Here is a 23,421-nt window from a genome sequence, read left to right on the forward strand (position 1 = left end):
GAGCCCCAGTGTGTTACAAAAGATTTTTAAGCAAAGGAATGGTGATCTTAATCTCCTTATCGTTGGTTAAGTTAGAGAACTATCCAGCCCCACAGGGCATGGTCTCTTGTCCTGAACTATATTGCCAAGATAAACCAGCTCGGGAGTAAAACACTCTGACATGAATTCTCTAGTAGTAAGAAACTATATTCCTATTTATTCTTTTTATTTATACTTGTTTCCTTTGGAGAACTACGGTTGCTAACTTACCAAGGAAAATGTTTTTAAGGTGAAACATTCATATAAATGTCAAACATAGAAATGATGGAGTCATTTAGCAGTGTGCTTCATTGCCATCTACTTATTAGCACTTAAAACACAAATTGTGGAAAGTGATCACAAAGCTGAAGGAGACAGCATTTACCAAGGCTTGGATGAGTGAAAGGAAATCTATTTCATGTCCTTCCCAGAACAACCAATGGGGTGGGGGGAGCTTTTATATGTTAAAATATATCCCACTTGCAAAGTCTTCAGCTTTGCTTCTAATAAACTCCTCTTGGTTCCCCCAGAAAGAATAGTATTTCCACAATTGGTTTAGGGTCTGCTTTGTCAGTTTCATTGTTTCCTGGCTGAGTTACTAAATGGAAACTGACTTAGCAATACAGTGTGTGTAAGCCAAAGAGAAAGACTATCTTGCAGATTTTATAGACTTGCTTAGGACTGACTGACAGCACACTGTGTTCAACTAAGGAGATGAAAAGAAACTGGCCAAAACCTGAAGTGTGTGTATGGCATCATTTCTAGCCTGACTTCTGACAATTACAGCTCATTCTGTGCTTGGCTGTGGGTTCTGAGCAGCTGTAACCAGTCAGTTCCCACTTTGCATCCACCTGGTAGTTAATTGCTGTGTTAAAACTCACCATTTTTTTTTTTTTACATTGTTGCCGTTGAAGAATAGAAATGCAAAGTACAACAGTCCATGGTGGTATGAGATAGATGCTACTTCATGGTTCCTCTAATGAATATTTTACTAGTAAATGTCCCACTACTACTTAAGTAGTAATCTAGAATTTTTCATTGGAGTATGTTCAATCTGCATGCTTTGGCTAGCACTACAAAAGAATAATCATGTCAGGGAGAAATATTTTTAAGGTGCAAAAGAAAAGTCATTTCTCGTGTTAATAAGTGTTTATTATTCTTAGTTGTTTTGATAACCACACAAGATAAGTACATTTAAGGGATCTAGCTATCTGTCTCATATCTCAGGGCCAAGTTTTGTTGACAGTTTACCATTTATGTGGGGTATATGCCCATGTAGTGGAGCCCTGGTTTTTTTCTGGAAAAGGCTCAGGATTTGCTCTGAGAGGCTTATGCTGTGTCTTCTGCTTGGCTGGGTGAAGGAAGATCCTTAGCACGCTGTCCTGGATTCAGACAGCACTGGGGATCTGTGCGTGGCTCAGCATCCTCTGCAGGGGCTTGGTGACAGGACACTGCATGTGGTCCCTTCAGTGCTGTCGCAGGGATAGAGAGGATACCCAGCTAAATTTGTCAATACAGGAAATGCTGTCAGCAGTTGTGTCTTAAGCACAAAACTTTTCACAGTAAAGGCAACTCTCTTCCTAATATCTTTCACAAGCTACTGCCGTGCATGAGGATATTAACATACAGCACCTACAGATATGTTTGAATTCTATGCTGTATAAAATATAGGAACATTATCTACTATGATTTTGCAGACCAAAAGATCCAAGTTACATTTCTTTCATTCTGATAAACATGTTAAGCTGATTTTATTATCCATGATAACACGTAGTAAAATCACCTCTCTCTTTAAGCTCTGTTCATTCCTTTGTTTGGTTTACGGGCCTATAAAGACCTTGGAAGGCATTTTATAAAGGACATTTTGTTGAACTCATTAAAGACTTGACCTCATTCTGGGGTTCCAGCTTAGTAGTTCTCTACTTATCTCTCATGTGCAAGGCCCAAGGTTCAGTCCCCAATTTCACAAGAAAAAGAAAAAAAAAGACCCCATTCTTAATTGAAGAATAGAACGTATCTTTGAAATTCCCAGATTTCTGTTGTCAAACTTTTTATATGATTGTTGAACGTAAAATTTAAGATCCTTCCTTCCTTTCCCATTTATACTTGGTACTATTCACTGAATGGCATGTTTTGCCAGTTCCTTTACCTGGATGATTTATGGTCTCCATAAAAAATCTTCTAAGATGTGTGATACTGCTGTTTTTTTTAAATGGGAAAATTGAGCAGTGAGGTGGTTCATCGCAAAAGCTTGTAGGGGAAGAGATTTGAACCAGATCTGTTTGTAAGGTCCATGTCTGGACTGATCTTAGCCGTTACTCCCGAATGCTCTGCTGAGAGCAGTGACATGTTACTTGCACATGTCTTAGACAGGAGACCAAGAAACAAGAACGCAATTAAGAAACGGAATAACCAGATGTTGAGTATTGCAATCCGGCAGAATGAAAATCAAGAAAAGTAGAAGAAATTAAGTTAAAAATTATAAGAATATGTGAACTTTTGAAGGAAATAAAAAAGAATAACAAGGGGACAATAGCTCATGATAGGTCAAGTAAACAAAAGCATCCAAAATTCACATGCAAATAGTAAAACAGAAATTGATAGGGAAGATAACACATTAAAAATCTACAGGAATGTGCCAGGAAACAAGAGAAACATAAGCACCTCGAAAGGGAATTTTTTTCCCCCTGAAAAAGTAAATAGAATCTTCACTGGCTTCGTAATCAGTTCTGCTTCTCATCTTGGCAATATCAGTGCTGACACTATATAAGTTGACTTTCTGGTTGAGGCCAAGCACTGCCCACAGCGTGCCCAGCAGTGGGAGTGAGGAGAGGTGGTTCTGCTCCCCAAAGCCCTTTGAGCCTGAGGAGGGAGCCTGGGCTTCACTTACCTGGGAGTCAGTGCTACTGGGGTCATCACCAGCTTCACTTCCACAGGCCTGTGGATGTCAGGACATCACATGAAATGCTGGAAACCGAAATGAAGGCTTGTTTCTATTCTCCTGGTTCAAGATAGATGACTTTTGTGGTGCTTTATCCTGCATTTGTAGTAGAGTGCCTTTTCACTTCCTAAAAGTAGGTTTTCAGTTCCTAAAAATAGGTTGTCAAATATTCCACAGTGAACTGCGGAGTAGAATTAGAGAACAGAAATTGTAAAGTGAGTGACTTATGACTTCCGTGTCAGTGTGTGTTCAATTAATACTACATAATTTTTTCATTTGGAACACATACACTGTCTGGTATCCTTGTGTGGCTTTTGTTTTTTGACTATACGTTGTCTTAAAGATGTAATTAAGGCTGGAGATGTTGAGCAACCATAGAAGGCTTGCTTAGCATGCACAAACCCTGTTTTCAGGGTTTTCGCAGTCCTCAGGGCTTCGAAAAGAAAAAACAGTCAATGTACACATAAAACATCATTTGTACACACACATATGTGTATATATATTTTATGGAACTTCAGTGACATGACTTGACACCATTATCTTTGAACCTTCCTTAAAATTGATTGTGCTTAATGACAAGACAGCTTCTCTTTTGCAGCTACTTTAAAGATAAAACAATGACTATAAAAACCTCGAGTCCCTTTTCTTATTTAGTTGGAATTGATTCTGTATTTACTTGTATTCTACTAATCATGTTCTGTTAACTAATTGTACTCTATATATTACAGTCACAAAATAGTTTCTTTGCTATTATTTGTCAAGAAAGTTGGTTATACCTCATAGGAACTCTTGCTTTTTAAGAGAATTTTAGAGTAGAGGCTGTTTCAAATGTGTCAGAGACAGATTGAACATCTCGTCTTCTTATCTCCCATGCAGCTACATCTACATCTACCACTGGGACAAGCCATCTCGTGAAGTGTGCGGAGAAGGAGAAAACATTCTGTGTGAATGGTGGCGAGTGTTTCATGGTGAAAGACCTTTCAAACCCCTCAAGATACTTGTGCAAGTAAGAACAGAAATCCCCTCTCTGGCTTATATCCATAACTGCTTCTCTTGGATGATTCTGTGTCTCATCATGTGGATTTGTTGCTTCTTTTTCCAATTCTGTTGCATCCTGTTGAATAATGCTGTTTTATTTGTAGAGTGTTTTGAAAAGTTCATGCCATTTGTCATCTCCTCTCTTGTATCCAGAATTGTTTTTGCTCTTTTCAATGTGTGTGGGGTTTTTATCTTTTGTTTTGGAATTTATTTTTGGCTTCATATTTATGATATTGTTTTCTTCATGGTTTTCTCGTTGTTACTCTGAAGACATATGCAAATCTCATGGAGGGCTATAATTTTCATATCCATATTCTCTATTTCAATGGATTAATTGAACTAAAAACAAATGTTGCTACCTAACCCCAGTGTTCATGTTCAAAATGAATTAGAAAACCTAAAGCAGCAGAATGGCAGAAGAGTCCTTATTCATACATCTTTCACACTTTGGATTATCTTACTGTTCCACGAGTACTTTTCAAAATGAACTTCAGGTTGAAATTGCTAGTAGGAAAAGAAAAAAAAATGCATGGGTTCCAAAATGCAGTATCGTGTGTGTAACACTATTCTCTGTAGCAGGCAATATTCTTTCATGTACTACTGTTATCTTTAAATAGACTTAGATTGGGCTCTTTCTTTCCAGTGAACTGGAGGAGTGGATTCACCTTTAAAAGTACCAAATGTATTCTATTTCTTCACGTTCCACACAACAGTGCTACTATAAGCACATTAAATATTTAAGCTTTATGGTAAAAATTAATAGGACTCATTAAAATACCCCTTTATTGTGGCATGCGTTTTAAGCCTCCTGTTAATATTTATTCTTTATGTGCAGTATGTGGACTCATTATTTGATAATAGTAAAAGGTATTTTATATCTTAGTGAAATTATGAAAATAGTTATTTAGTTATTTTTCTGTGTGCCAGTGCTATGTCCCATAGAAAGGTATTTTAAAAGCATTCCTTGGAAAAAATGTAATGTAGAACATCTAACATGTTTTACAGGCAATCCATAATTGGAAACACGCAATGAGTACATTGTTCTAAAAGTAGCAAAGCCTGTCTTAAAGAAAGAAAATTTTAAAATCTTTTTCTTGCCCTCGAGTATTAGCCTGTGATTTAAAGGTTAGGGAGAGAGTGGATCTACTAAAAACAGCAATTGGCAGAATGGGAAAGGCACAAGATATAGGTAACAAGGCCATTTCCCTTTATGCTATATAAACAGTGTAAATATTTTTGTTGTTGTTGTTTTGTTTTGGTATCAGGGATCGAGCTCACAACCTCTTGCTTGCCAGGCAGGCACTTATGCCACTGAATTAAATCCCCGGCCCTAACAGTGTAAATAGTTCACCAACTTTTAGAAAGCCTTATATTTATCAGTAATGAAATACATCTTAAAAAACATGTTTTGGAATCTAACAGCCACCAAACATGTGGTTGGGGAGGCAGTGTGTTTGCCGCCCTCTGAGCTGTCCGAAAGGGCTTGTCTGTACTGCGCCTTGAGGCAGTGTGAGACTATGAACAAATCTGTTCCCTAACTGCTCCTTATTACCCTTGAAAGCCCTTCATTTTAAAGAAGAGAGGCTGTGCCAAGGGAGGACATGTGGTGGTAGCTGTTCAGCTGGTTTTACCAGTGAAGACAGACAATTTACAAAAGCAAATAGAGCCTGTTAGAGTAACTAAAAGGCAGGGAATCGGAAGTGGGGAATTCTAATCTCCATTACTAAATGTCTCTTTCATGGGTACAGGGAATAGTTATAAGTCAACATCTTGTAAACACTTAAAGGCAGGATAAAAATGAAACAACATGCAGAAAAGGTTATTCCTTTCAGATACAAACTTCTCACATGGCTACATATGTGAAAAAAAACTATAATTTAGAGGTTCACTTTTTGATCATTAAAATTACTCAAATTTATGTGCCTACATCAAAATAAAAATCTGTCCATTTACTCTTCAGTTCTGCTGACACGGTATGAATACAGCACAAATCCCAGATTGATCAAAAGGAATTGGAATGAACACGTTTTGTAGTTTCTTCTAGAATTTTCTGTGATCAAAGTGAAAACTATAACAAGCCAGTGGTTATAATCTGTAAAATACGAGCTTCATTTAGTGCATAAGGAAATCTTGTTATTCTTTCCTAATCTTAGACATACAATGTAATTGTGTTTCAATAAATCTCCTTGAAAAACAGTTAAATTATAGGTCCTTAAATTCTTCCCCCGTTAAAACAATCATTCCCCTATTGTCTATGTCTCGCATTTTTATTTCTCTAGGAAAGCATCTGAGACTACTGTATTTTAATGATAATAATGAAATATGATCATTTTTCATCATATCCTTTGCAAGGATTTATGGGCTGAGTAAACACATGTGATAGTTTGTGAGTACCTCCAAGGCACAGCGCGCTCATCTCCACATACCAATTTCAGCTTCTCTGTAGCCGTCCGTCCCACATGCAGCAGGTACCTGAGTGCCGCTCCTGTGTCCATGTTGGCGTTGTGCCAACAACTGTAAGTTTTCTTCACCCACAGAGTTTCTCACTAAATTTTGAGCCCGATCCAGAAAAGTACTTGTTTTTTTAAAATATTTTTCCTGTTTGTTACTTCTCTAAAAAATATTAAAGTAACAAACCATGAATACTCTGCATCCCAGAAATTGAATCATGTAGTGAATCATGGTTGCCTTCTGGTTCTCAGAAAATTGCATCCTTCTTCCTTCCCTTCCCTCCCCTCCCCTCCCTTCCCCTCTCCTCTTCCTTCCTTTCATCTTCTTTTTTCTTTTCCTTCAATGCCTCTCTTTTCTTCCTTCTGTTCTTGTGTTGTACCTAGAATACTTTAGGAAAACATTTTAAATAATTATTGGATCTTTTTAGAAAATCTTTAATATCTATGATTTTGACAGTGTCATCCTCTTTTTATGGTGTCAGGTTTTTTGGTTTCTTTGTTTGTTTGTTGGAGACAGGGTCTTGCTATATAGTTCAGACTGACCCTAAACTCAGTATATAGCCAAGGCTGGCCCCAAACTCACAGCAGTCTTCCTGCCTCAGCCTCCAGAGTACTAGGGTTACAGACATGTACCACCATGCCTGGCTTCTTTCCTCTTTCTTGGACCATGATTTTGTGACTGCATCAAAATAACTTAGTACCTTGAAGGAAGAATTATAGTGCATTTAATATCTAAAATAGTTTAGGCTTTTTTCATTAAATGAAAGTATGTTTTTCTAAAAGGAAAAAAGGAAAAATGTCCCATGTTAAAGTTATCTATACCATTAAAAATAACAGCTACTCAGAATTTAAACAAAGTCACATAATAGGCCAGATTGTATGATAATCGAATGTTCACTGGACCCTTTGAATAGAAACAGAAAGCACAAAGATGCTGTTGGCTCCTCATGGTCCCATCATGAAGCCAGTTCATAGTTTCCATATGGCCCGTCTGTCCCGAGCAGGACATTGCTGAAGCATGAGCCACATCACTCGAAATCAGCTTCCTACTTTACTGAAGACATGAATCAGAAACACCACAGCCTGGACGTTTCCAGGCAGTCTCTGTGGTCACCTAATCTACTGTTGTCTTCTTGGGAGTAGAAGCAGAAGATTTTACAGCAAATCTCTTTTGTTCCTTCATTGCGAACAAGGTGTTCTAAATGGATTAACCATACAACAGCTAAATGCTTCTCAGAGGAGAGATTTGCTGGTTACGTGGACTTGCCCTTGGGGACTGTGGGATTTGAGCAGTGGTTCTCATCTTTTATACTCCTTGTGACTCTACAATAATTTAAAAGTGATCCTGAGGAAATAAACAGTTACTATTCCAGCTTGTGGAAAGAAAATTCCAGTTTTTGCTCTCTGATGCTTTGTAGTCATATGGTTCACTGAAACAAGATCATTTAAATGTGAAGCTGTCCAGATTTTTCTTCTTGCTTTCCTTCTTTTGTCTGTTCTTCTGATCAGCTTCAGAACTGTGTTGGAAGATGTAAATACAGTTTTTTAAATCTAAAAAGTATTTTATATCAGGCTTTGTTTATAAATCTGAAATACTGTCCAATGGGCAGATACGGCTTCAACATGAGGGGATTATACTGATTATACTGAACACACACTGATATTATACTGAACAGTCTTTAGTCCTTTCACTTCAGGTATCTTTATTTATAACATAGAGTTAATATGTTCTCCAAATTTTTTCCCAAGGAGTCAGTGAAATTAAATGAGTTCATTTCTGTTAAAGTACTTTTAACTCTAGGGAAGCAAGACTTTTTTATTCCCTTACAATAAAAGTAAATGGGATTATTACATTCTTACTGTAGACATTGGAAAAATATATACACCTGTTTTAACAGATGATATTTTCATGTTTAATTCCTAATGTTTCATTTTGTTCAACAAAAGCAGTTTTTATTTAATAAGGTGAAGCCACCAGCTATGTGTGTAATTTTTAGTTGGAAGATCATTTAATATCTCTAATTATTAACTTCATTATATGCGAAAAACAAAAAAGAAACAAGCAAACTATACTTGAAAACATAAACAGTGCCTTCAGACATGACTAGTAAGATTGTGGATAATTAATTGTAAGATTTTGGATAATTAATGTTTAGAAAAGTAGAGCCCCATGTTTTGTTATATATGGGAAAGTTACAGAAACATTAGGAGACAGAGGCATAAAAATAGGATATAAATAAGTTAAGTTCAGTAAATATATTAATTAACATTTGTTTGTAGAACCACTATGTGCTGGGCATTTTTGAAAACATAGGGAAAATAGGAGACATCATGTCTGATCTCTGGGAATTTAGTACATTTATGAAGTGGCTATAGTAAGCAGTGCCCATGAATATATTCCAAATGTTACAATGCTGATCATTAGGGTAATAGGAATGCATGTTAGGAGAGTTTATAGATATATATAGATTTTATAGATACACCCACCACTTATGGAATCTTTCTGGTGCTCCAGGCAGGCATAGAAATTGCAATGATCTATTTTGTGCAATATAATGCCCTGCCTACCTAGACCAATAGTTTCATTCTAGGAAGTAAAATCAACCAACCAGACACACACACACACACACACACACACACACACACACACACACACACACAAAGTTCAGTGCCAGAGGCAGTTTCTGAACTCTAAATGCCAGGCAGAGGTCTTGGAGACTGTGAGAACTAATAGAGAGCACACCGTGAACACAGCAGGTGTTTAGCCACACAGGTTAGCAAATGGGGAAGACCAAGCCAGAGAGAAAATTTTAAAACGCACTGTCGAAGAAATAATGATGAAGAGAATATCTGTAATATTTATGGGTAACTGACTTAACATAATTAAACAAGTAAATGATAATTTAAACTCACAAATGTGTCTGACAGTCTCATCATCGTGGATGGGAAGAGAAATTTGGAATAGATGAGATAAATATATACTGGGCTAGGTTTTATTCCAGTCCATAAATCACCTCAAACTACACTCTAGCACCAACCCTGGAAGAGCTCACTCTTTACAATTGGTGCGATAATTTTTTGCAGAATTTTGTGTTTGGTGCCATAGCATTGAGTGGGTAAGCATTTGGGAGAGAAGGTGGAGGGACCCATAGATCTCAGTGCTGGGCTGGTCACCCAGCTATAACTTCTGTTTTTTTTTTTTTTTTTTTTTTTTTTTTTCATGTGTATGGAATCCCCCTGTGTACTTACTTGGTATTTATGAATTCATTTTTACTTTGAGTTCCGAAAGTGGATTCAAGGCTTTTTGATGTGTAGACATCAGTTAGTTGTTGTTTCTCCTGAAATCAGACAACTGACAAGTGCTTTGAATAGGCCACATCCTTTTCTTTTCTCAGATCAGCTGGACAGCCCTACGTATTTACTGAGCTCTCCTGTGGCAGGCAGGTTCTGTACTCATGCTGAGACCAAACAAAAAGGAAAGGCTGAACTCTGCCTTGTGCAGACCATAGGCTATTATTGCAAATGGCAGTCGTGTTTCAAGTAACTGATTCAATTATAAATTATTGATGTGCTGAGCGCTAGGAAGGGTATTAGGGAACTAAGGGAATGGGTAGTGGAAACCTGAACTAGTTGTAAATAGAGACTCTGCAGGAGAGGAAAAAGAGCATGCAGTCCTCATCTGAAGGCATATACCATCTATTTTAGAGGAAATGTGCCATTTTGAAATATATATAGTGCATGATTTTTAAAAAGAAATTGTTTAGATGTGTCATCGTTAAATAAGGCTTGTAGAGTAGATAGTCTAACAAAGCTCTTCAGAATCACTACATGATGATACCAGGAGGGACAGTCTCCAGAGACTGAAGAAAAACCACAAATTAGCAGCCAATATGTCATTGTGTCACCGTGATGTGGAGATGAATGGGATGTGGATTGATCCAATATCCGATAAAACTGCTTTACCCTCCACCCCTGAATTTAAGGATACATCTTGTTATGTAAACATTGGCAAGAGTTGCAGCCTGCAGATGAGCATTTCAGAACAAGCTGTGCAAACAAAGCTTTAGGAAGGGCACCAGGGTTCACTCAAGAGGACTTAGTTCATAAGCCCTGCCGCCCTCATTACTGGGATTGTGTTTCCTAGATATGGAAGTACAACATTTGAGAATCACTACACTTAGAATTTTTTTCTCCAGTATTTACCCATGAGTCCAGTAGGGCCACTATATGTATCCAGTTATCTCATGGATTGAAAACTAATCCCAGGATCCTAATAAAAAAGAAATGAGAGGAAAGATACCAGCTCAGCAGTGATGGGGAGGTATAGATTGGATCTGAAGGAAGCATTATTGGAACATTCTTGTATTTAATATTTTCTTGAATGATGTCAAAGAGGGCTTTCTCCTGGAGACATAAATGTCTTTTGCAGATGATACTGTACTAAAACACAAATTATAAAAGCATATACAAGCTGTAAGAAATTCCACTTACAGGTTGATAACAGAATAAGATTCATCTTGGAAAAATGCAGACTACTAGTAACAATACATTTGGGGAAAAAATAATCTACAACACAGATACTCAGTCCAGGAGTGGGCGAGTTCTGGCCAGAAGGCTGAGTTGGCTGCAGTACAACGTTGTAGAAAACAGGCCAGGACTCTTCCGGCTGTTGTGTACAATGCCATCTAGAGTTTACAGAGTGACAACAGGAGATCCTAACATCCAACATCCAACACCAACCACCTAGTATTCTTCATTATGTTTGTTGTTGACATAATGCTTGTCGACATTTTCATCATTTCGTATTTGTAAACAAAGATACCCAATAAATAATTTCAGATGCTGTACAGTAGGAAAGAAAATGCCACCACTAGAGCAGAAAGAAAATAGGGAATGATATTTTAACATTGTCCAAAGATTTCATTGTGGAGTGATGACTAAAGCAGCATTGTCAGCGGTAGGCGCTGTCTCCCTTCTACTCCACTCAGTGGAGGGCTGGTAAAGATGAGACCAAGAATACAAGGGAACAAGGAAAAGGACTATCAAAGATGGTTTATAAACTGACTAGAGTGATATATTGTCAAACCTCAGGTAGCCAGAACATACTGGGGGCAGTCTGTGAATATCTTTGAATATGTTTAGGGTCTCCAGGGGAAAAATAAAGGAAATAATTTCTCCACTTGAGTATGAAAATATATCAATTTGGCCAGGGATTTAACTCAGTGGCTTAAGCGCCCACCTGGCAAGCATGAGGTCATAAGTTCGATCCCTGGTACCAAAAAAATATATGTATCAATCCCTACACTGGTTCTTGAAGTATATGCATCTATGATTAAATGCATAGTGTATCAGATTATTAATGTGCTCTATTATTATTAAAAGTTTTTGTAAATAGTTAAATCATAATATCAGTTTATGAATATAATTGTCAGTGTCCATAGAATAGGTATGATTTTAGAAGTGATAGACAACTTCAGTGTTAGAAGCCACTTAATAGCTGAAAGAAAAACAGTTTACTTTAAAACTAATGTAAAGCTCGGGTCATACATGTACAGTCTGGATATATTACACTATATAAATCATTCATAGACTCTGTGCTAGAGCAAATTTAGACATTCCTCATTGTGCAGATTTTCTAAATACTGGGTTAAAATGAAACAATTTCATCAAACACTAGGTGAGACTGAGAGAACATAATTATAATAAATGCCACTCTGAAACAAATGTAGTTTTTTTTAAGCCAGTTTTGATTTTTCTGGTGCTGGGAGGATAGTCCCAAGCAAATTGACAAATCAACTTGCTTATGAAATTTTCTTTTCAAACAATTCTTTACTAGATTCTACAGTCGGATCTTAGGTTTGTTTAATAGACATTTTGCAAGAACTCTAAATAATCCAGGCATTATGTGAGGCTATAGAGACAATAGAAGGATCAAAATATGATCACTATTGTCATAAACACACAATCACAAAAGAGTGAAAGGGGTCAGTGTGAAGGCTGAAGAAGAAACCTTCACTCAGATTTCAGAGGATGGGAGAAACAGGGCCAGAGAGGGATTAGCTGTGAAAGAGATGCCCAAGTTCATACAATAAAAGTTCATAAACTTTTATTCCACTAAGAATAAGTATAATCCAGCTATGGATGGTGCACACCTGTAATCCCAGCACTTAGGGAGGCTGAGAGCTGAGAATCACAAATTCAAGCCACTTGCTTGGGCAACATAGTGACTGCCTCAAAAAATAAATAAATCAAAAAAAGACTGAGGAAGTAGTTCAGGGCTCAATCTCCAGTACAATGTAAAAAATATACATTGTAGTGTCCACCCATACATACACTTTCAGAAAAACAGAAAAAGTATTATCATGTTTTATATACTTAGAAAAATAGAGCAAGAATTATCACATTAAAACCAAATGCTACATTTTTTAAATTTCCACTTTCTAATCAATGAAACAAATGGAATATGTGTTTTTGAAAATATAGCAAGTGCTTGATTCTTATTCAGATCCTTCGATTTTTCTAAGATATAAAGTTCTTGCAATTGCTTATGTTGTTCAAAATCAACAATAATTCCAAAATAGGATTTGTATACCTTAAATTGTCCCACTGTTACTGCATCAGATAATCTATAGAATCTTATAATAGCATAGTGCTAGTTTTCTAGGAAACATTAGCTATGTATAATGAATAGAAAAAGGACAAAACTTTTGAACTTATTTAGGTAGTTGCCCTGTGCCCTCTAATTACATAGATGGCATCTAAGATACCTAAGTGAAAATTGCCTAATAAATACATTTCTTCTCTTAAGGAACTCATAATTCTTCAGCTATTTGTTCATTTCCTAATACTTTAATAACAGCATTTTTTAACTTGAGTGAGTCGTATCACCCATCCCCGTTTCTCAGCAGCAGTAGAGAAAATTCATATATTTTACACTATGTTCTTCATTTGATTTGTTCTCAATGTGGAAGCTAAATTTTTATCAAGAGTGGAATAAGGTAAGATACAGAGTCACTGTGGAATGTACCCTTAATTCTGTCATTATCTGCTGAAGGCTGAGTTATGTCTACATTGATTTACAGTTCTGGTACATGAATAAACAAAAGTATTTTCTTCTGAAATTATTTTGTCAGAAAAGTTATATGGAGGTTTTCACTTATTTTTCATATATATTTGTATAGACATTATTATTAAACCATGCAGCATAAGTTCTTTGTGAGAAGTAGGCTTCCTTCACAGTTTACAGTTCTGCACATATTTCCTTAAGTTTCACAGAATTTCCTGCAACCAAAGGATTCCAAACAAAAATAATCAGTGCATTTCTATAAAATGATTTTGAAGCACTCAAAACTGCTATGTCAGTATAAGATACTTGTTTATAATATATAATAATATTTTATAATATAATATTTTAATGTTAATAATTACACTGTAAAACTACTCATGGAGCAAAAAAAAATCTGAAACTGCTAGTATTTTATCTCACAGCTATTCTTATGGTACCAAATCACTGGATAATAGTTGGTTTTGGTGTTGTGTTTGGTTTGAAGGAAAAAGAAAGCACTCTTGTTTTTGTAAACAAATAGCTTATTCATATCTACTTGATGCAAAAATGATAGTATTTATTCTTACTTTGGAAAAGAATGGGGTGTATAAAACCAGTAATTATCTGCTATCAGAGCTAAATTATACTTAGATAGGTGATTTGCATGATGGTTTTGGTAGACTTTTAAAAATTGTGGCAATCTGTTAGTAATTGTGACTATGAATATGGGGTATTCAATCAAGATTACTTTTTCATCTATACCTTTGCTTTCTAGAACACTTTCATATCCTTATGTATTAAAGTATATTGGGTAAGCTGCATTCGATCTGAAATACTTCAGTTACTAAAATAATAGCAACAAAATCATCAGATTTAAAGGACTTTAATATATAAGCAGATCCCCATGGCAGGACCTTCAGAATAATACTGTATCGACATTCTGGAATTTTTATAAGTAAATGTATATGAGTGAATAAAATATAAACTTTGCATAATTTCAAAATAATTTTACCTTAAATACAAAAATGGTATCTAGAAAAGTACTTATATAGAAGAATAACCTCTAATTTTAAAAGTATATCTTTATTTTAGGATAATTAGTTTAAGTGAAATGTATGCTAATAAAAATCTGTTTCTGTCTTTCAATACTTAAAAAATGAATTTTAATTTGTAATATCTCCTAAGAAACAGAAGCTATAGTTTTTCTTCTTATTAACCACTAGAGATTAAAAGTGCTTGACTTCTGTTTAATGATTGAACTTAGAATTTAGAATTTAGAAAATTGCTAGGAAGTGAGTTCAAAATTGGATACAGATAAATTAGAAAGTTTGCGTTGGTTTGATAGCAAAAGTCATGAGTAGAACCACATGAACTAATCTTAGCCCAGCCAGTGATTTAACAGAGCAGATCAGTGCTCAGTGCCAAAGGGCAGATGTGGGCAGCCCCTCCCTGGCCAACGCTGTTCATCTTTCAGCCTCGCTCTAGTTGAATTTCAGTTCACCAATCTTTTGGAGACTGATGCAAACAGCAAAAATCTATACCCCGACGTTTTCATGAGACGTGATTTTCTCGATGTTGTGTCTTTTCACTCTGTTGTTCAGTACCAGGTCATTTCTTAGGAATCTCCATATTCCATAGGAGGAAAATTGCCAGTCTGAAAGCTCAGTGTGTTTGGCATTCTATTGCTTATCACGTTTTTGCCCTCTAGGTGCCAACCTGGATTCACTGGAGCAAGATGTACTGAGAATGTGCCCATGAAAGTCCAAAACCAAGAAAGTATGTTAAAATAATCTGAAATTTGCTTTCTCCCCCAAAGTACAGCAACAGTCACTACCACTTGGTGCTTTTATAGCTCAGTCGTAACTGATTTCTTTTGTTCTAATTGTGGTTGATCCACTCGAGAGCATGAACCCTTTCACTGTGATTTGCTTAGGTATCTTTCTTCATAGGTCTCAGAGTCACAGATGTGACAGAATGGCAGTCAGGACTGCTTGTGAGGCCGGCGATCGGTGGCAGGCAAGCCAACCAAAACCATTTCTTTCCAACATCTTTGACCAAAACCATCAAAATACAAAACTGAGAGCCCTATAACATCAGATCTTAATTTTTTAAGTTTCCCTTCAAAAGAAAGCAGTCACTTAAAATGCTGGAATCTTCCTGTCACACAAACCCACGAGCTGCATTTTGTCTAAATTTTTGAACCATTTGGGTGACATGCCAGAGCCTGAAAGCCATAATTAGGACAAAGAGTCAGTTCCTGAGGGTGAACTCACCAAGGTCAGTGCAATGACACTGAAGGAGCTTCTTTCTAGCATATATTCACCTCTTCTCTTTTTCTCTGTTTTTTTCTACCATTGTTTTTTGTTTCTTCTCTCAGGTGCCCAAATGAGTTTACTGGTGATCGCTGCCAAAACTACGTAATGGCCAGCTTCTACAGTACGTCCACTCCCTTTCTGTCTCTGCCTGAATAGGAGCATGCGCAGTCGGTGCTGCTTTCTTGTCGCTGCATCTCCCTCAGATTTCACCTAGAGCTAGACGTGTTTTACCAGGTCTAATATTGACTGCCTCTGCCTGTCGCATGAGAACATTAACAAAAGCAATTGTATTACTCCCTCTGTTCGTGACTAGTTGGCTCTCAGATACTAATAGGTGTGTGAGGCTCCGGATGTTTCTGAAATTGATACCGCATCATGTGATGATGCAAACTGATAGTCAACATCAAGCAGTAAAATTATAATAAAGGCATTTAAAAGTCTCATTTTTATTGGTAAAATAAAATCATTCCACTGGGCAGTCCATCTTCTGTATCCATGTCAACATCCTGAAAGGGTGTTGCTAAGCTGTAAACAATATGCACTTGAAATGATGGTAAGTTAATTTGGTTCGGAGTGTGTTATTTATACCAAATAAACATCATAAAAAGAGTTCAGATGTTTCTCTTCATTAACCAAATGATTTGCATGTAGGCATTTAAAAGAAAATATGAGTAGGAAAATTAAAAACAAACATTTCACAGCAAATAAAATATCCTGGCTTTTATTTATGCTGTTTAAGGAATCAGTAATTCAAGGCTAGCTTAAATAACCATTTTTGGGCTTGAATTTCTTTATTTTGGTCAGTGTTCACTTTGTTAGTTGCAAAGGTGATTTTAGGAGAAAATAGTTACTGTTACTTTAGTATGTTTTTCTTTGAAATGTAACAACTCAGCTCTAGAATGTATATGTATTTTTACATGCATAATTAAGAAATTCTAATGTGGCTTCATGGTGTTCTAAGCATCATTCCTAAAATACCCAATTCACGTGGTTTATAACTGCATAAATAACTAAAGTGTTTATTTGTCCCTCTGTTGTGAACAGGGATTATAGCTTTTGGTTCTAGAGCTTTCAAAATATATCCTTCAAAATGGATTCCATTTGATTATGCATTCAGCTCCAGAATTAGCAGATTTTTATGTATAGTTTCAGATAATATATTTTTGAGCTTGCGGTGGTGCCACGACTATCTCAACCACTTGGTTCTACTGCTGTGGCATGGAAGCAGCCATAGACAGTCCATAAATTGATGCATGTGGCTAAGTCCCGCCACATCTCCATTTCCAGAGAAGTAGGCAGGGGACTGGATTTAGCAGTCTCTGATTTGTCTTCTGCTGTCAGCTGCTCACCCTAAAAAATACCCACATAGCTCATTAGAGTTTAAATTTATACAGCACAATAGTGACACAGATGGTCACGTAAGGGCTTTAAACAAATCCTTGCTATGCTGCATGCAAATAATAAGGTTATGTTAATAGTTGTAGAAGTTATGGGGATGAATTCTATAATGCACTATGGCAAGATTGTACCCATAGTACATTTTGTGAAGTGATGCTTATCACATATTTACATAAGCTACCTATCAAAGATTATATCACAGGTCATTTTCTGTCATAAAAACTTGACAAATAGACATTACTAAATTTTCAAGCTTCACTTTATTCACAACTAATTAATATCCATTTATTGAACAAGATAGTTCTCTCTATAGATTTTTGAAGGTAGATAAGGCATCAAGTAAAATTCGAAGCAAAAAAAATGTTATTGAGTACATTAAAACTATTCCTGTTAGAAATTTGTGCTTGTATTCAAACAGCATAGATGTGGTCCATTTGACTCTGTACATATAATACAATCAAAGTTTAGAAATTAAGGAAAATTCTGGGGCCGGGGATATAGCTCAGTGGCGTAAGCACCTGCCTGGCAAGCGGGATCCCCGGTACCACCAAAAAACAAAAAAAAAAAAAAAAAAAAAAAAAAAAAAAGAAGAAAAGAAATTAAGGAAAATTCTGAACACTTAAATTATATAATTTCATTATGCATTGCACATAATGTTTGGTCACTTTCTAAAGAAAATCACTAAAAATGACGCTATTTCCCTGAATAATATGCAATTAGATCTGACAGCAGTGACCAAAGAAAATGTTTTCATTCACTTTGTGACCATTTTCTCTTTCATAAGATATCACTTAAAAATAACCACTCTGTATTTGTGAAGTCCAGAGAGCGAATCCTTAAATACAATCTTTAGAAAGCTTTCAGTGACACTTTTCGAAGACAATCAGGAAATTATCGTTCATGCTTAACTTGATTTAACCAAGATTGATAGGAAGCATATTTATTTACCAAAAAAAAAGTAATGACTCTGCATTATTGATGCCTAGTGTCTGGAAAACCAGAGGTTGCAATCAGACATTGCTTTCCAGAATTGTCCTGCCTATGGTTAATTTTTTAACCTCTATGACTGAAATTCTCGTTTTTATCTCAACAAACCACTATGCAGAAAGAAAAAATAAATTTTGCTTCACTAAGAAAGAACTTTATGTTCAAACAGCAGTGAAGTTTGAAAAAAAAGGTTAGAAATATTATTACAGAGGTCATTTAAAATTTAATTGTACACTTAGTGTCTTAAGAGAATAATACAAATTTTCAAGGAAAAAATAATCCCTGTCATCCAAGTGAAATAGTTAAATCTAACCAAACCATATTTTCTTTTGAAGAATAATATTCTAAAAGAATGTATCTATAATTTTTAAATGCTTGTTAGCATATAACTTACATATTAGAATTTGACACAGTGATTCTGGTCCGAATGTCCTATGGGCCATGATTTAAAATGTGATAGAAAGAAAAACATGCATATTTTATAAAATAACCATTTGCCTTGAAATATAACATTTATAGTTCCTTGGAAAATGCCATCAAGTTGACTCAGCTTCAAATTCAACCTATTTTGATGCAACCCCTACATGATAGAACTGTGTCCATCAATGTGTGGTGTAGGATATGGATGTGTGTGTGTGTGTGTGTGTGTGTGTGTGTGTGTGTGCATGTGTATATAGAAGGTCCTTAATGTATAGACTTCCCAAGAAAAAGCATCTGCAGCTTCAATAGTTAGAAACAGTATGGAGCAAGTACATCCTATAGAAACTAACAAATAGCAGGAACTAATTATAAGACAGCTCAATTTATAAAATTTAAAGAGTACAATTTTAGAATTCTTAGGCACATTCTCAAAATGAGTCAACTTACTAGATATTTTTGAAAGTAGTTTTGAATCATGTTATTAGTGCATCAGTAATTTCATGGATTTCTTTCTAAGTGCTTTTAAAACCTGTTAAAATAATGTATTTACCAAATGTGTATATTGCTAATAGTAGAATAAAGACACACTCCACCTATGACAAAATTGTGATAAATTCCAACCGAGTGTGAGATTTACTGTGTGTGTGTTTGTGTGTGCATGTGTGTGTCTGTGTGTGTGTGTGTGTGTGCACACTTATTGCCCATGGAAACTTGAGAATAAGGAACAAAGGGCTCAGTGACAATATGGATTGGCATATGTGAAAAAATGTCTACATTTTAAAGGTAAGTCTAAATTTAAGTCAGACACTAAACTGTTCCCATCTAGAACTGGCATTGACAAAACTCCTTTAGAAATCTTACAGGGCAGAAAACTAAAACTGCCAGGTCTTTGAGTTTATTTGTATAAACAAGCCCAAATTCCTAAAGAATAAAATCCTGAATATCTTCAAATTTTAACAGAAATTTTAAAGGCTGTGGATGTATAATTTTAGTGAAAGAAAGTTATTTTATTGTGCTTTTTTTCCTAATGCAACTGAAAATTTAAATTAACCTCCAGGTTAATCAGTTTTCTTTAAGCAATTATAAAATCCTAAGGCAAAGGATTAGTGAGTCAATATTTAATAATTTCTGAAGACTCTTAGATTTAAATTAATTTTTTATATTGCTTAGGGCACAGCAGGAAATCACATGTAGAAAAGGAAACTAAATTGTTTACAATAACCTTTGTGTTTTTGAATTATTAATTTAATTTGAAAAATGTATTGGGTAGGCAGAAGTTCAATAGGAAGCCTGTGATACATAATGAGCCTAAGCCAACATTAGATTAAACAGAACAGATAGAAATAACCTCTCCATCAAATGAAAAGTGTTGCATATTCTGCTTTTTTGACTCATGTTGAAAAAACTGTAGCTCCCAGTAGTAAAAATAAATGAGAGCGGGGTTTGCTCTGGGTCTAGAATGACGGATGCATGCTTCCTCTGCTTGTTTCCTTGTTAGGGCTGATGGCCAGAAGGATTCCAGTTTTAAGTACCAATTTCCCATTGAATTATTTGAAATTGGAACTGCCTGATATGAATGACTTCCCTTGAAATGAAATTATCATTAGGCTCAGAGACTTACCTATAAAACTGTAAATGCAGTAATGTGTATGCATGGGCATGCTACTAATTTTATTGAAGACTTAACCAAGCTTTCTACGCAACTAATATAGATCATTAGCAGTGTTCACGTAGGCATGGAGTAAATGATTCCTTGGAAAGGTTTTCTGTAGCTATGTCTTGATTTTAACATTTAAAGGATCACTGAGTGGTAGAAGAAAAAGGAAGGAGAGGGTGGAGGGGCTTGTAGGAAGAAAAGTCGGTCCCATCCTCATGTCCTTGGAAAATGAATGTTTTCAGGTTGATGTTCCAAAGTTTATATGAAGAAGGAAAATGAGAGAAATTGAATGTGGTATAGAGACAAAAGATATTTGTTTGGTTTTAAATAAACTATTTTACTGGGAACATCTTATGCAACAAAATCTCCTGGCTTCTAATTTATGAAAAATTCAGGTCATTTGTCTATGTACACTGGCCCCAAGACACAGGAAACTATTATATACTGTGCCTCCCATTATTAATATATGCATGTATTTTTCTTTTTAAGTTTGGGAAGCATGATTCCTTTAAAGTCTGTTTCTTAGATATATCCCAGGAGCTTCCAGAATTGTCCTGGCCTTGAAATTAGTCTAAAAAACCTGAACGCAGTAAGTGGCCTGAGGTACATCTCCAGATGTGTCTGGCTTCAAGATGTTAACCCCTTCTTCAGTTGGCCAGTGTATTTCCTGGGTTACCAGGGAAGCATGTTTGTCTTACGTATTTGGGCAATGAAAAATTAGCTCGTCCAAAGTTACTAAGCAGGTAAGTGGCAGAGGCAGAACCTAAAGCCAAGAGGACCCAGCACATGGACACATGTTCCCCCTCTGTGGAGGCTCTTTCCCTGTGCCCAAATTGATGTACTGCAAGAGTGCCATCCCTCTATTACATTTTCCTAATGTCAGAGATACTTGTGATGTTAGAAGAGTGCCCTGCTGATTCTTCAAGCCATTGATCAAGAGAGGAAAATGCAGGCTTCTGTTGGCATTACACCCCTCCATCCCATCTGCCTCCTCACCTCTGTGCACAAGCAATGAAGGAGCACCTTAAAGGCTTGCACACACGGAAATATTTTTAAAATTTAGATTTCATTTTTATATTTTCCTTTGCCTCGTTCCCCTCACTTCCTCATTTAATCTTGAGCAAGTTCTGCTCTCCTCCAATCATGGCATCTAGAAAGCCAGTGCTACCAGGGTTACAGGCTGTAGGCTTGCAGCCGTAAGTCCCCTGCCGTGGGTGGAGCTGCAGATCTCAGAGCCTTGCCCCAGGGAGCTCAGCACTGTGAGGAAGATGATCTAATGGTTACTTGAAAGAGTAATAAAGTGAAATTAATTAAAAGGCCCCAGAAACTCTATCCCACCCACGCACATACATAGGCTTGATTTTTTCTTTTTTTGTAATTTGAAAAATTAAGGCTTGGAGTTGCACAAACATTAATATGGGGAAAAAAACTGGGTGAAATCTCTATAGTCTTGAGTCAGTTAGATATTTGGGAGGGAGGGTTTGTGGTTTTCCATGAATGAAATATACTAAGAAAAAAACACATAAAGTGAAAAAAGAACTGCAGAACAAGAACTACTAAACCATTTACTGACCCCCCAAAATGAAACCGTAAGTCTAACATCACAAAATGTTCAGGTCCAATACTATCCACTTGGCTTCTACTTCTGGCTCTGCCATTGTATCTGAGAAAAATTCAAATTATCCCCTTTGGGACATTCCTTTATTCGAGGAAAAAAAAGATATCAGATGCCTTATCTGATTAGAAAAATAATGTTTCTTTTCTCAGTGGGAAGCATAGAGGTTAGCTCAGCCATGTAACTTCTCCCTCAGCGAAGCTTTTAAGGTTTAATGGGATGCTTACCTGAGCACTGCTGTGTGAACCAGCTGCTACTCGCCCTATCCCCTGTGCACGCACAGAGCTGTAAGAGTCATGTGTAATGTGTTTTGGAGTGCAGTGTATTGCTCTTTTCTGAAACTTTTTCCCTTTCTTTTTTTTTTTTTTTTTTTTTTTTTTGTGTCAACTTTCTGCATTGGCAGAGCATCTTGGGATTGAATTTATGGGTATGAACCAATCATCATTCCTTTTAGCCTGCAGATTTTAGAACCTATGAGCTGAAATCTCTTTCTTCTCTTACTTTTCAGTTTCTAACTAATTTCCTTTTTCTTTTGAAGGGATCATACAGCTATAACAATGATTTATCTATTTTCCCTCTATGATTATTAGTTTATTAAAACGTTGCCGAGTGCAGCAGTTTTTAAATTCCCAAGGTACCTTCACTTAAGAGTTTCAAATCCAACCCCCCCACCCAACCTGCTACAGATTCAAATAGACCCCACATTGTGTGACCCACTGATTGAGTTTACCAAAGCTGGGGTAAGTAAGAGCAGTGTACATGGCTACAGGAGAACTCAGACCAGGAACTTGAGAACAGAAAAGTCTCTAAATGCATCTATTTAAAAGCCACACCACATTCTAGAATGATGTCAGTTTGGAGTACAGTTTAAGAACCATCTCTTTAATATAGTAGCATAGCCCTTATGTGACAATACAGCACAACATGCACAGACAGGATACTCAGGTTTTCTGGAGATATTCAAGGATGACTGTAGCCAACTTCATTGTCTTCTAAGCGAGGAAAAAGAACATAGAAAAAAAGAAGCCTTGTGGCATTTTAGGTGGAAATTTCAGGGCTCAGAAATTAAATTTGAGTCACTAAGATTACCAGATAAGTAACCAAATAGAAAAATTCACAACATAAACAGAAAAAAAGTCCCAGGAGTAGCTGAAATATGGGTATATTCCTGAAGGCCTTCATCCTCAATAACTGAGCAAAAGGCTGGTCCCAGGGTGTACAGGAAGCTCTGATACCACCCATGGCCTCCACAATGCTGGGCCTGCCTGTCTTTGTGAGTGCTGTGTGTGGCCCTGGAATATAAAGCATGGCTCTCTGGGCATTAAAGCATCTCTCACTTAGCACTGTTAGGGTTTCTACCCTTCTGATAAAAACTGTCCCACTGCTCAAAGGCTGACAGTATTGACCTTTCCTTCAGGGAAGAAAAAGTTCCACCATTACAGTAGCAGCTCATGTCATAGTTTGAGGGTCAGACTATGAAATAATATTTCTATCACCAGATAATGAAGTCAGACAGTTGGGATATGTGACTTCTCCC

At 36.4% G+C, this 23,421-nt stretch overlaps 1 protein-coding gene across 23 annotated transcripts in view; it reads left to right on the plus strand.

Moving 5' to 3' along the window:
* Positions 1–23,421, plus strand: part of Nrg1 (neuregulin 1) — a 999,063-nt gene that overhangs the window by 961,817 nt on the left and 13,825 nt on the right. For 9 of the 23 annotated variants that reach the window (XM_063240136.1, XM_063240139.1, XM_063240142.1 and 6 more), the window contains 3 exons: positions 3,836–3,965; positions 15,870–15,928; positions 22,288–22,311. In XM_063240136.1, the coding sequence (XP_063096206.1) occupies positions 3,836–3,965; positions 15,870–15,928; positions 22,288–22,311 (213 nt within the window). Of the gene's footprint in view, positions 1–3,835; positions 3,966–15,200; positions 15,269–15,869; positions 19,209–22,287; positions 22,312–23,421 lie in introns of those variants that run through there. The other 14 variants (XM_063240138.1, XM_063240141.1, XM_063240144.1 and 11 more) reach the window with 4 other exon arrangements.

Source organism: Cavia porcellus, unplaced genomic scaffold (genome assembly GCF_034190915.1).
Source record: "Cavia porcellus strain 051 isolate PalLab524CR breed Dunkin Hartley unplaced genomic scaffold, mCavPor4.1 scaffold_29, whole genome shotgun sequence".
NCBI lineage: Eukaryota > Metazoa > Chordata > Mammalia > Rodentia > Caviidae > Cavia > Cavia porcellus.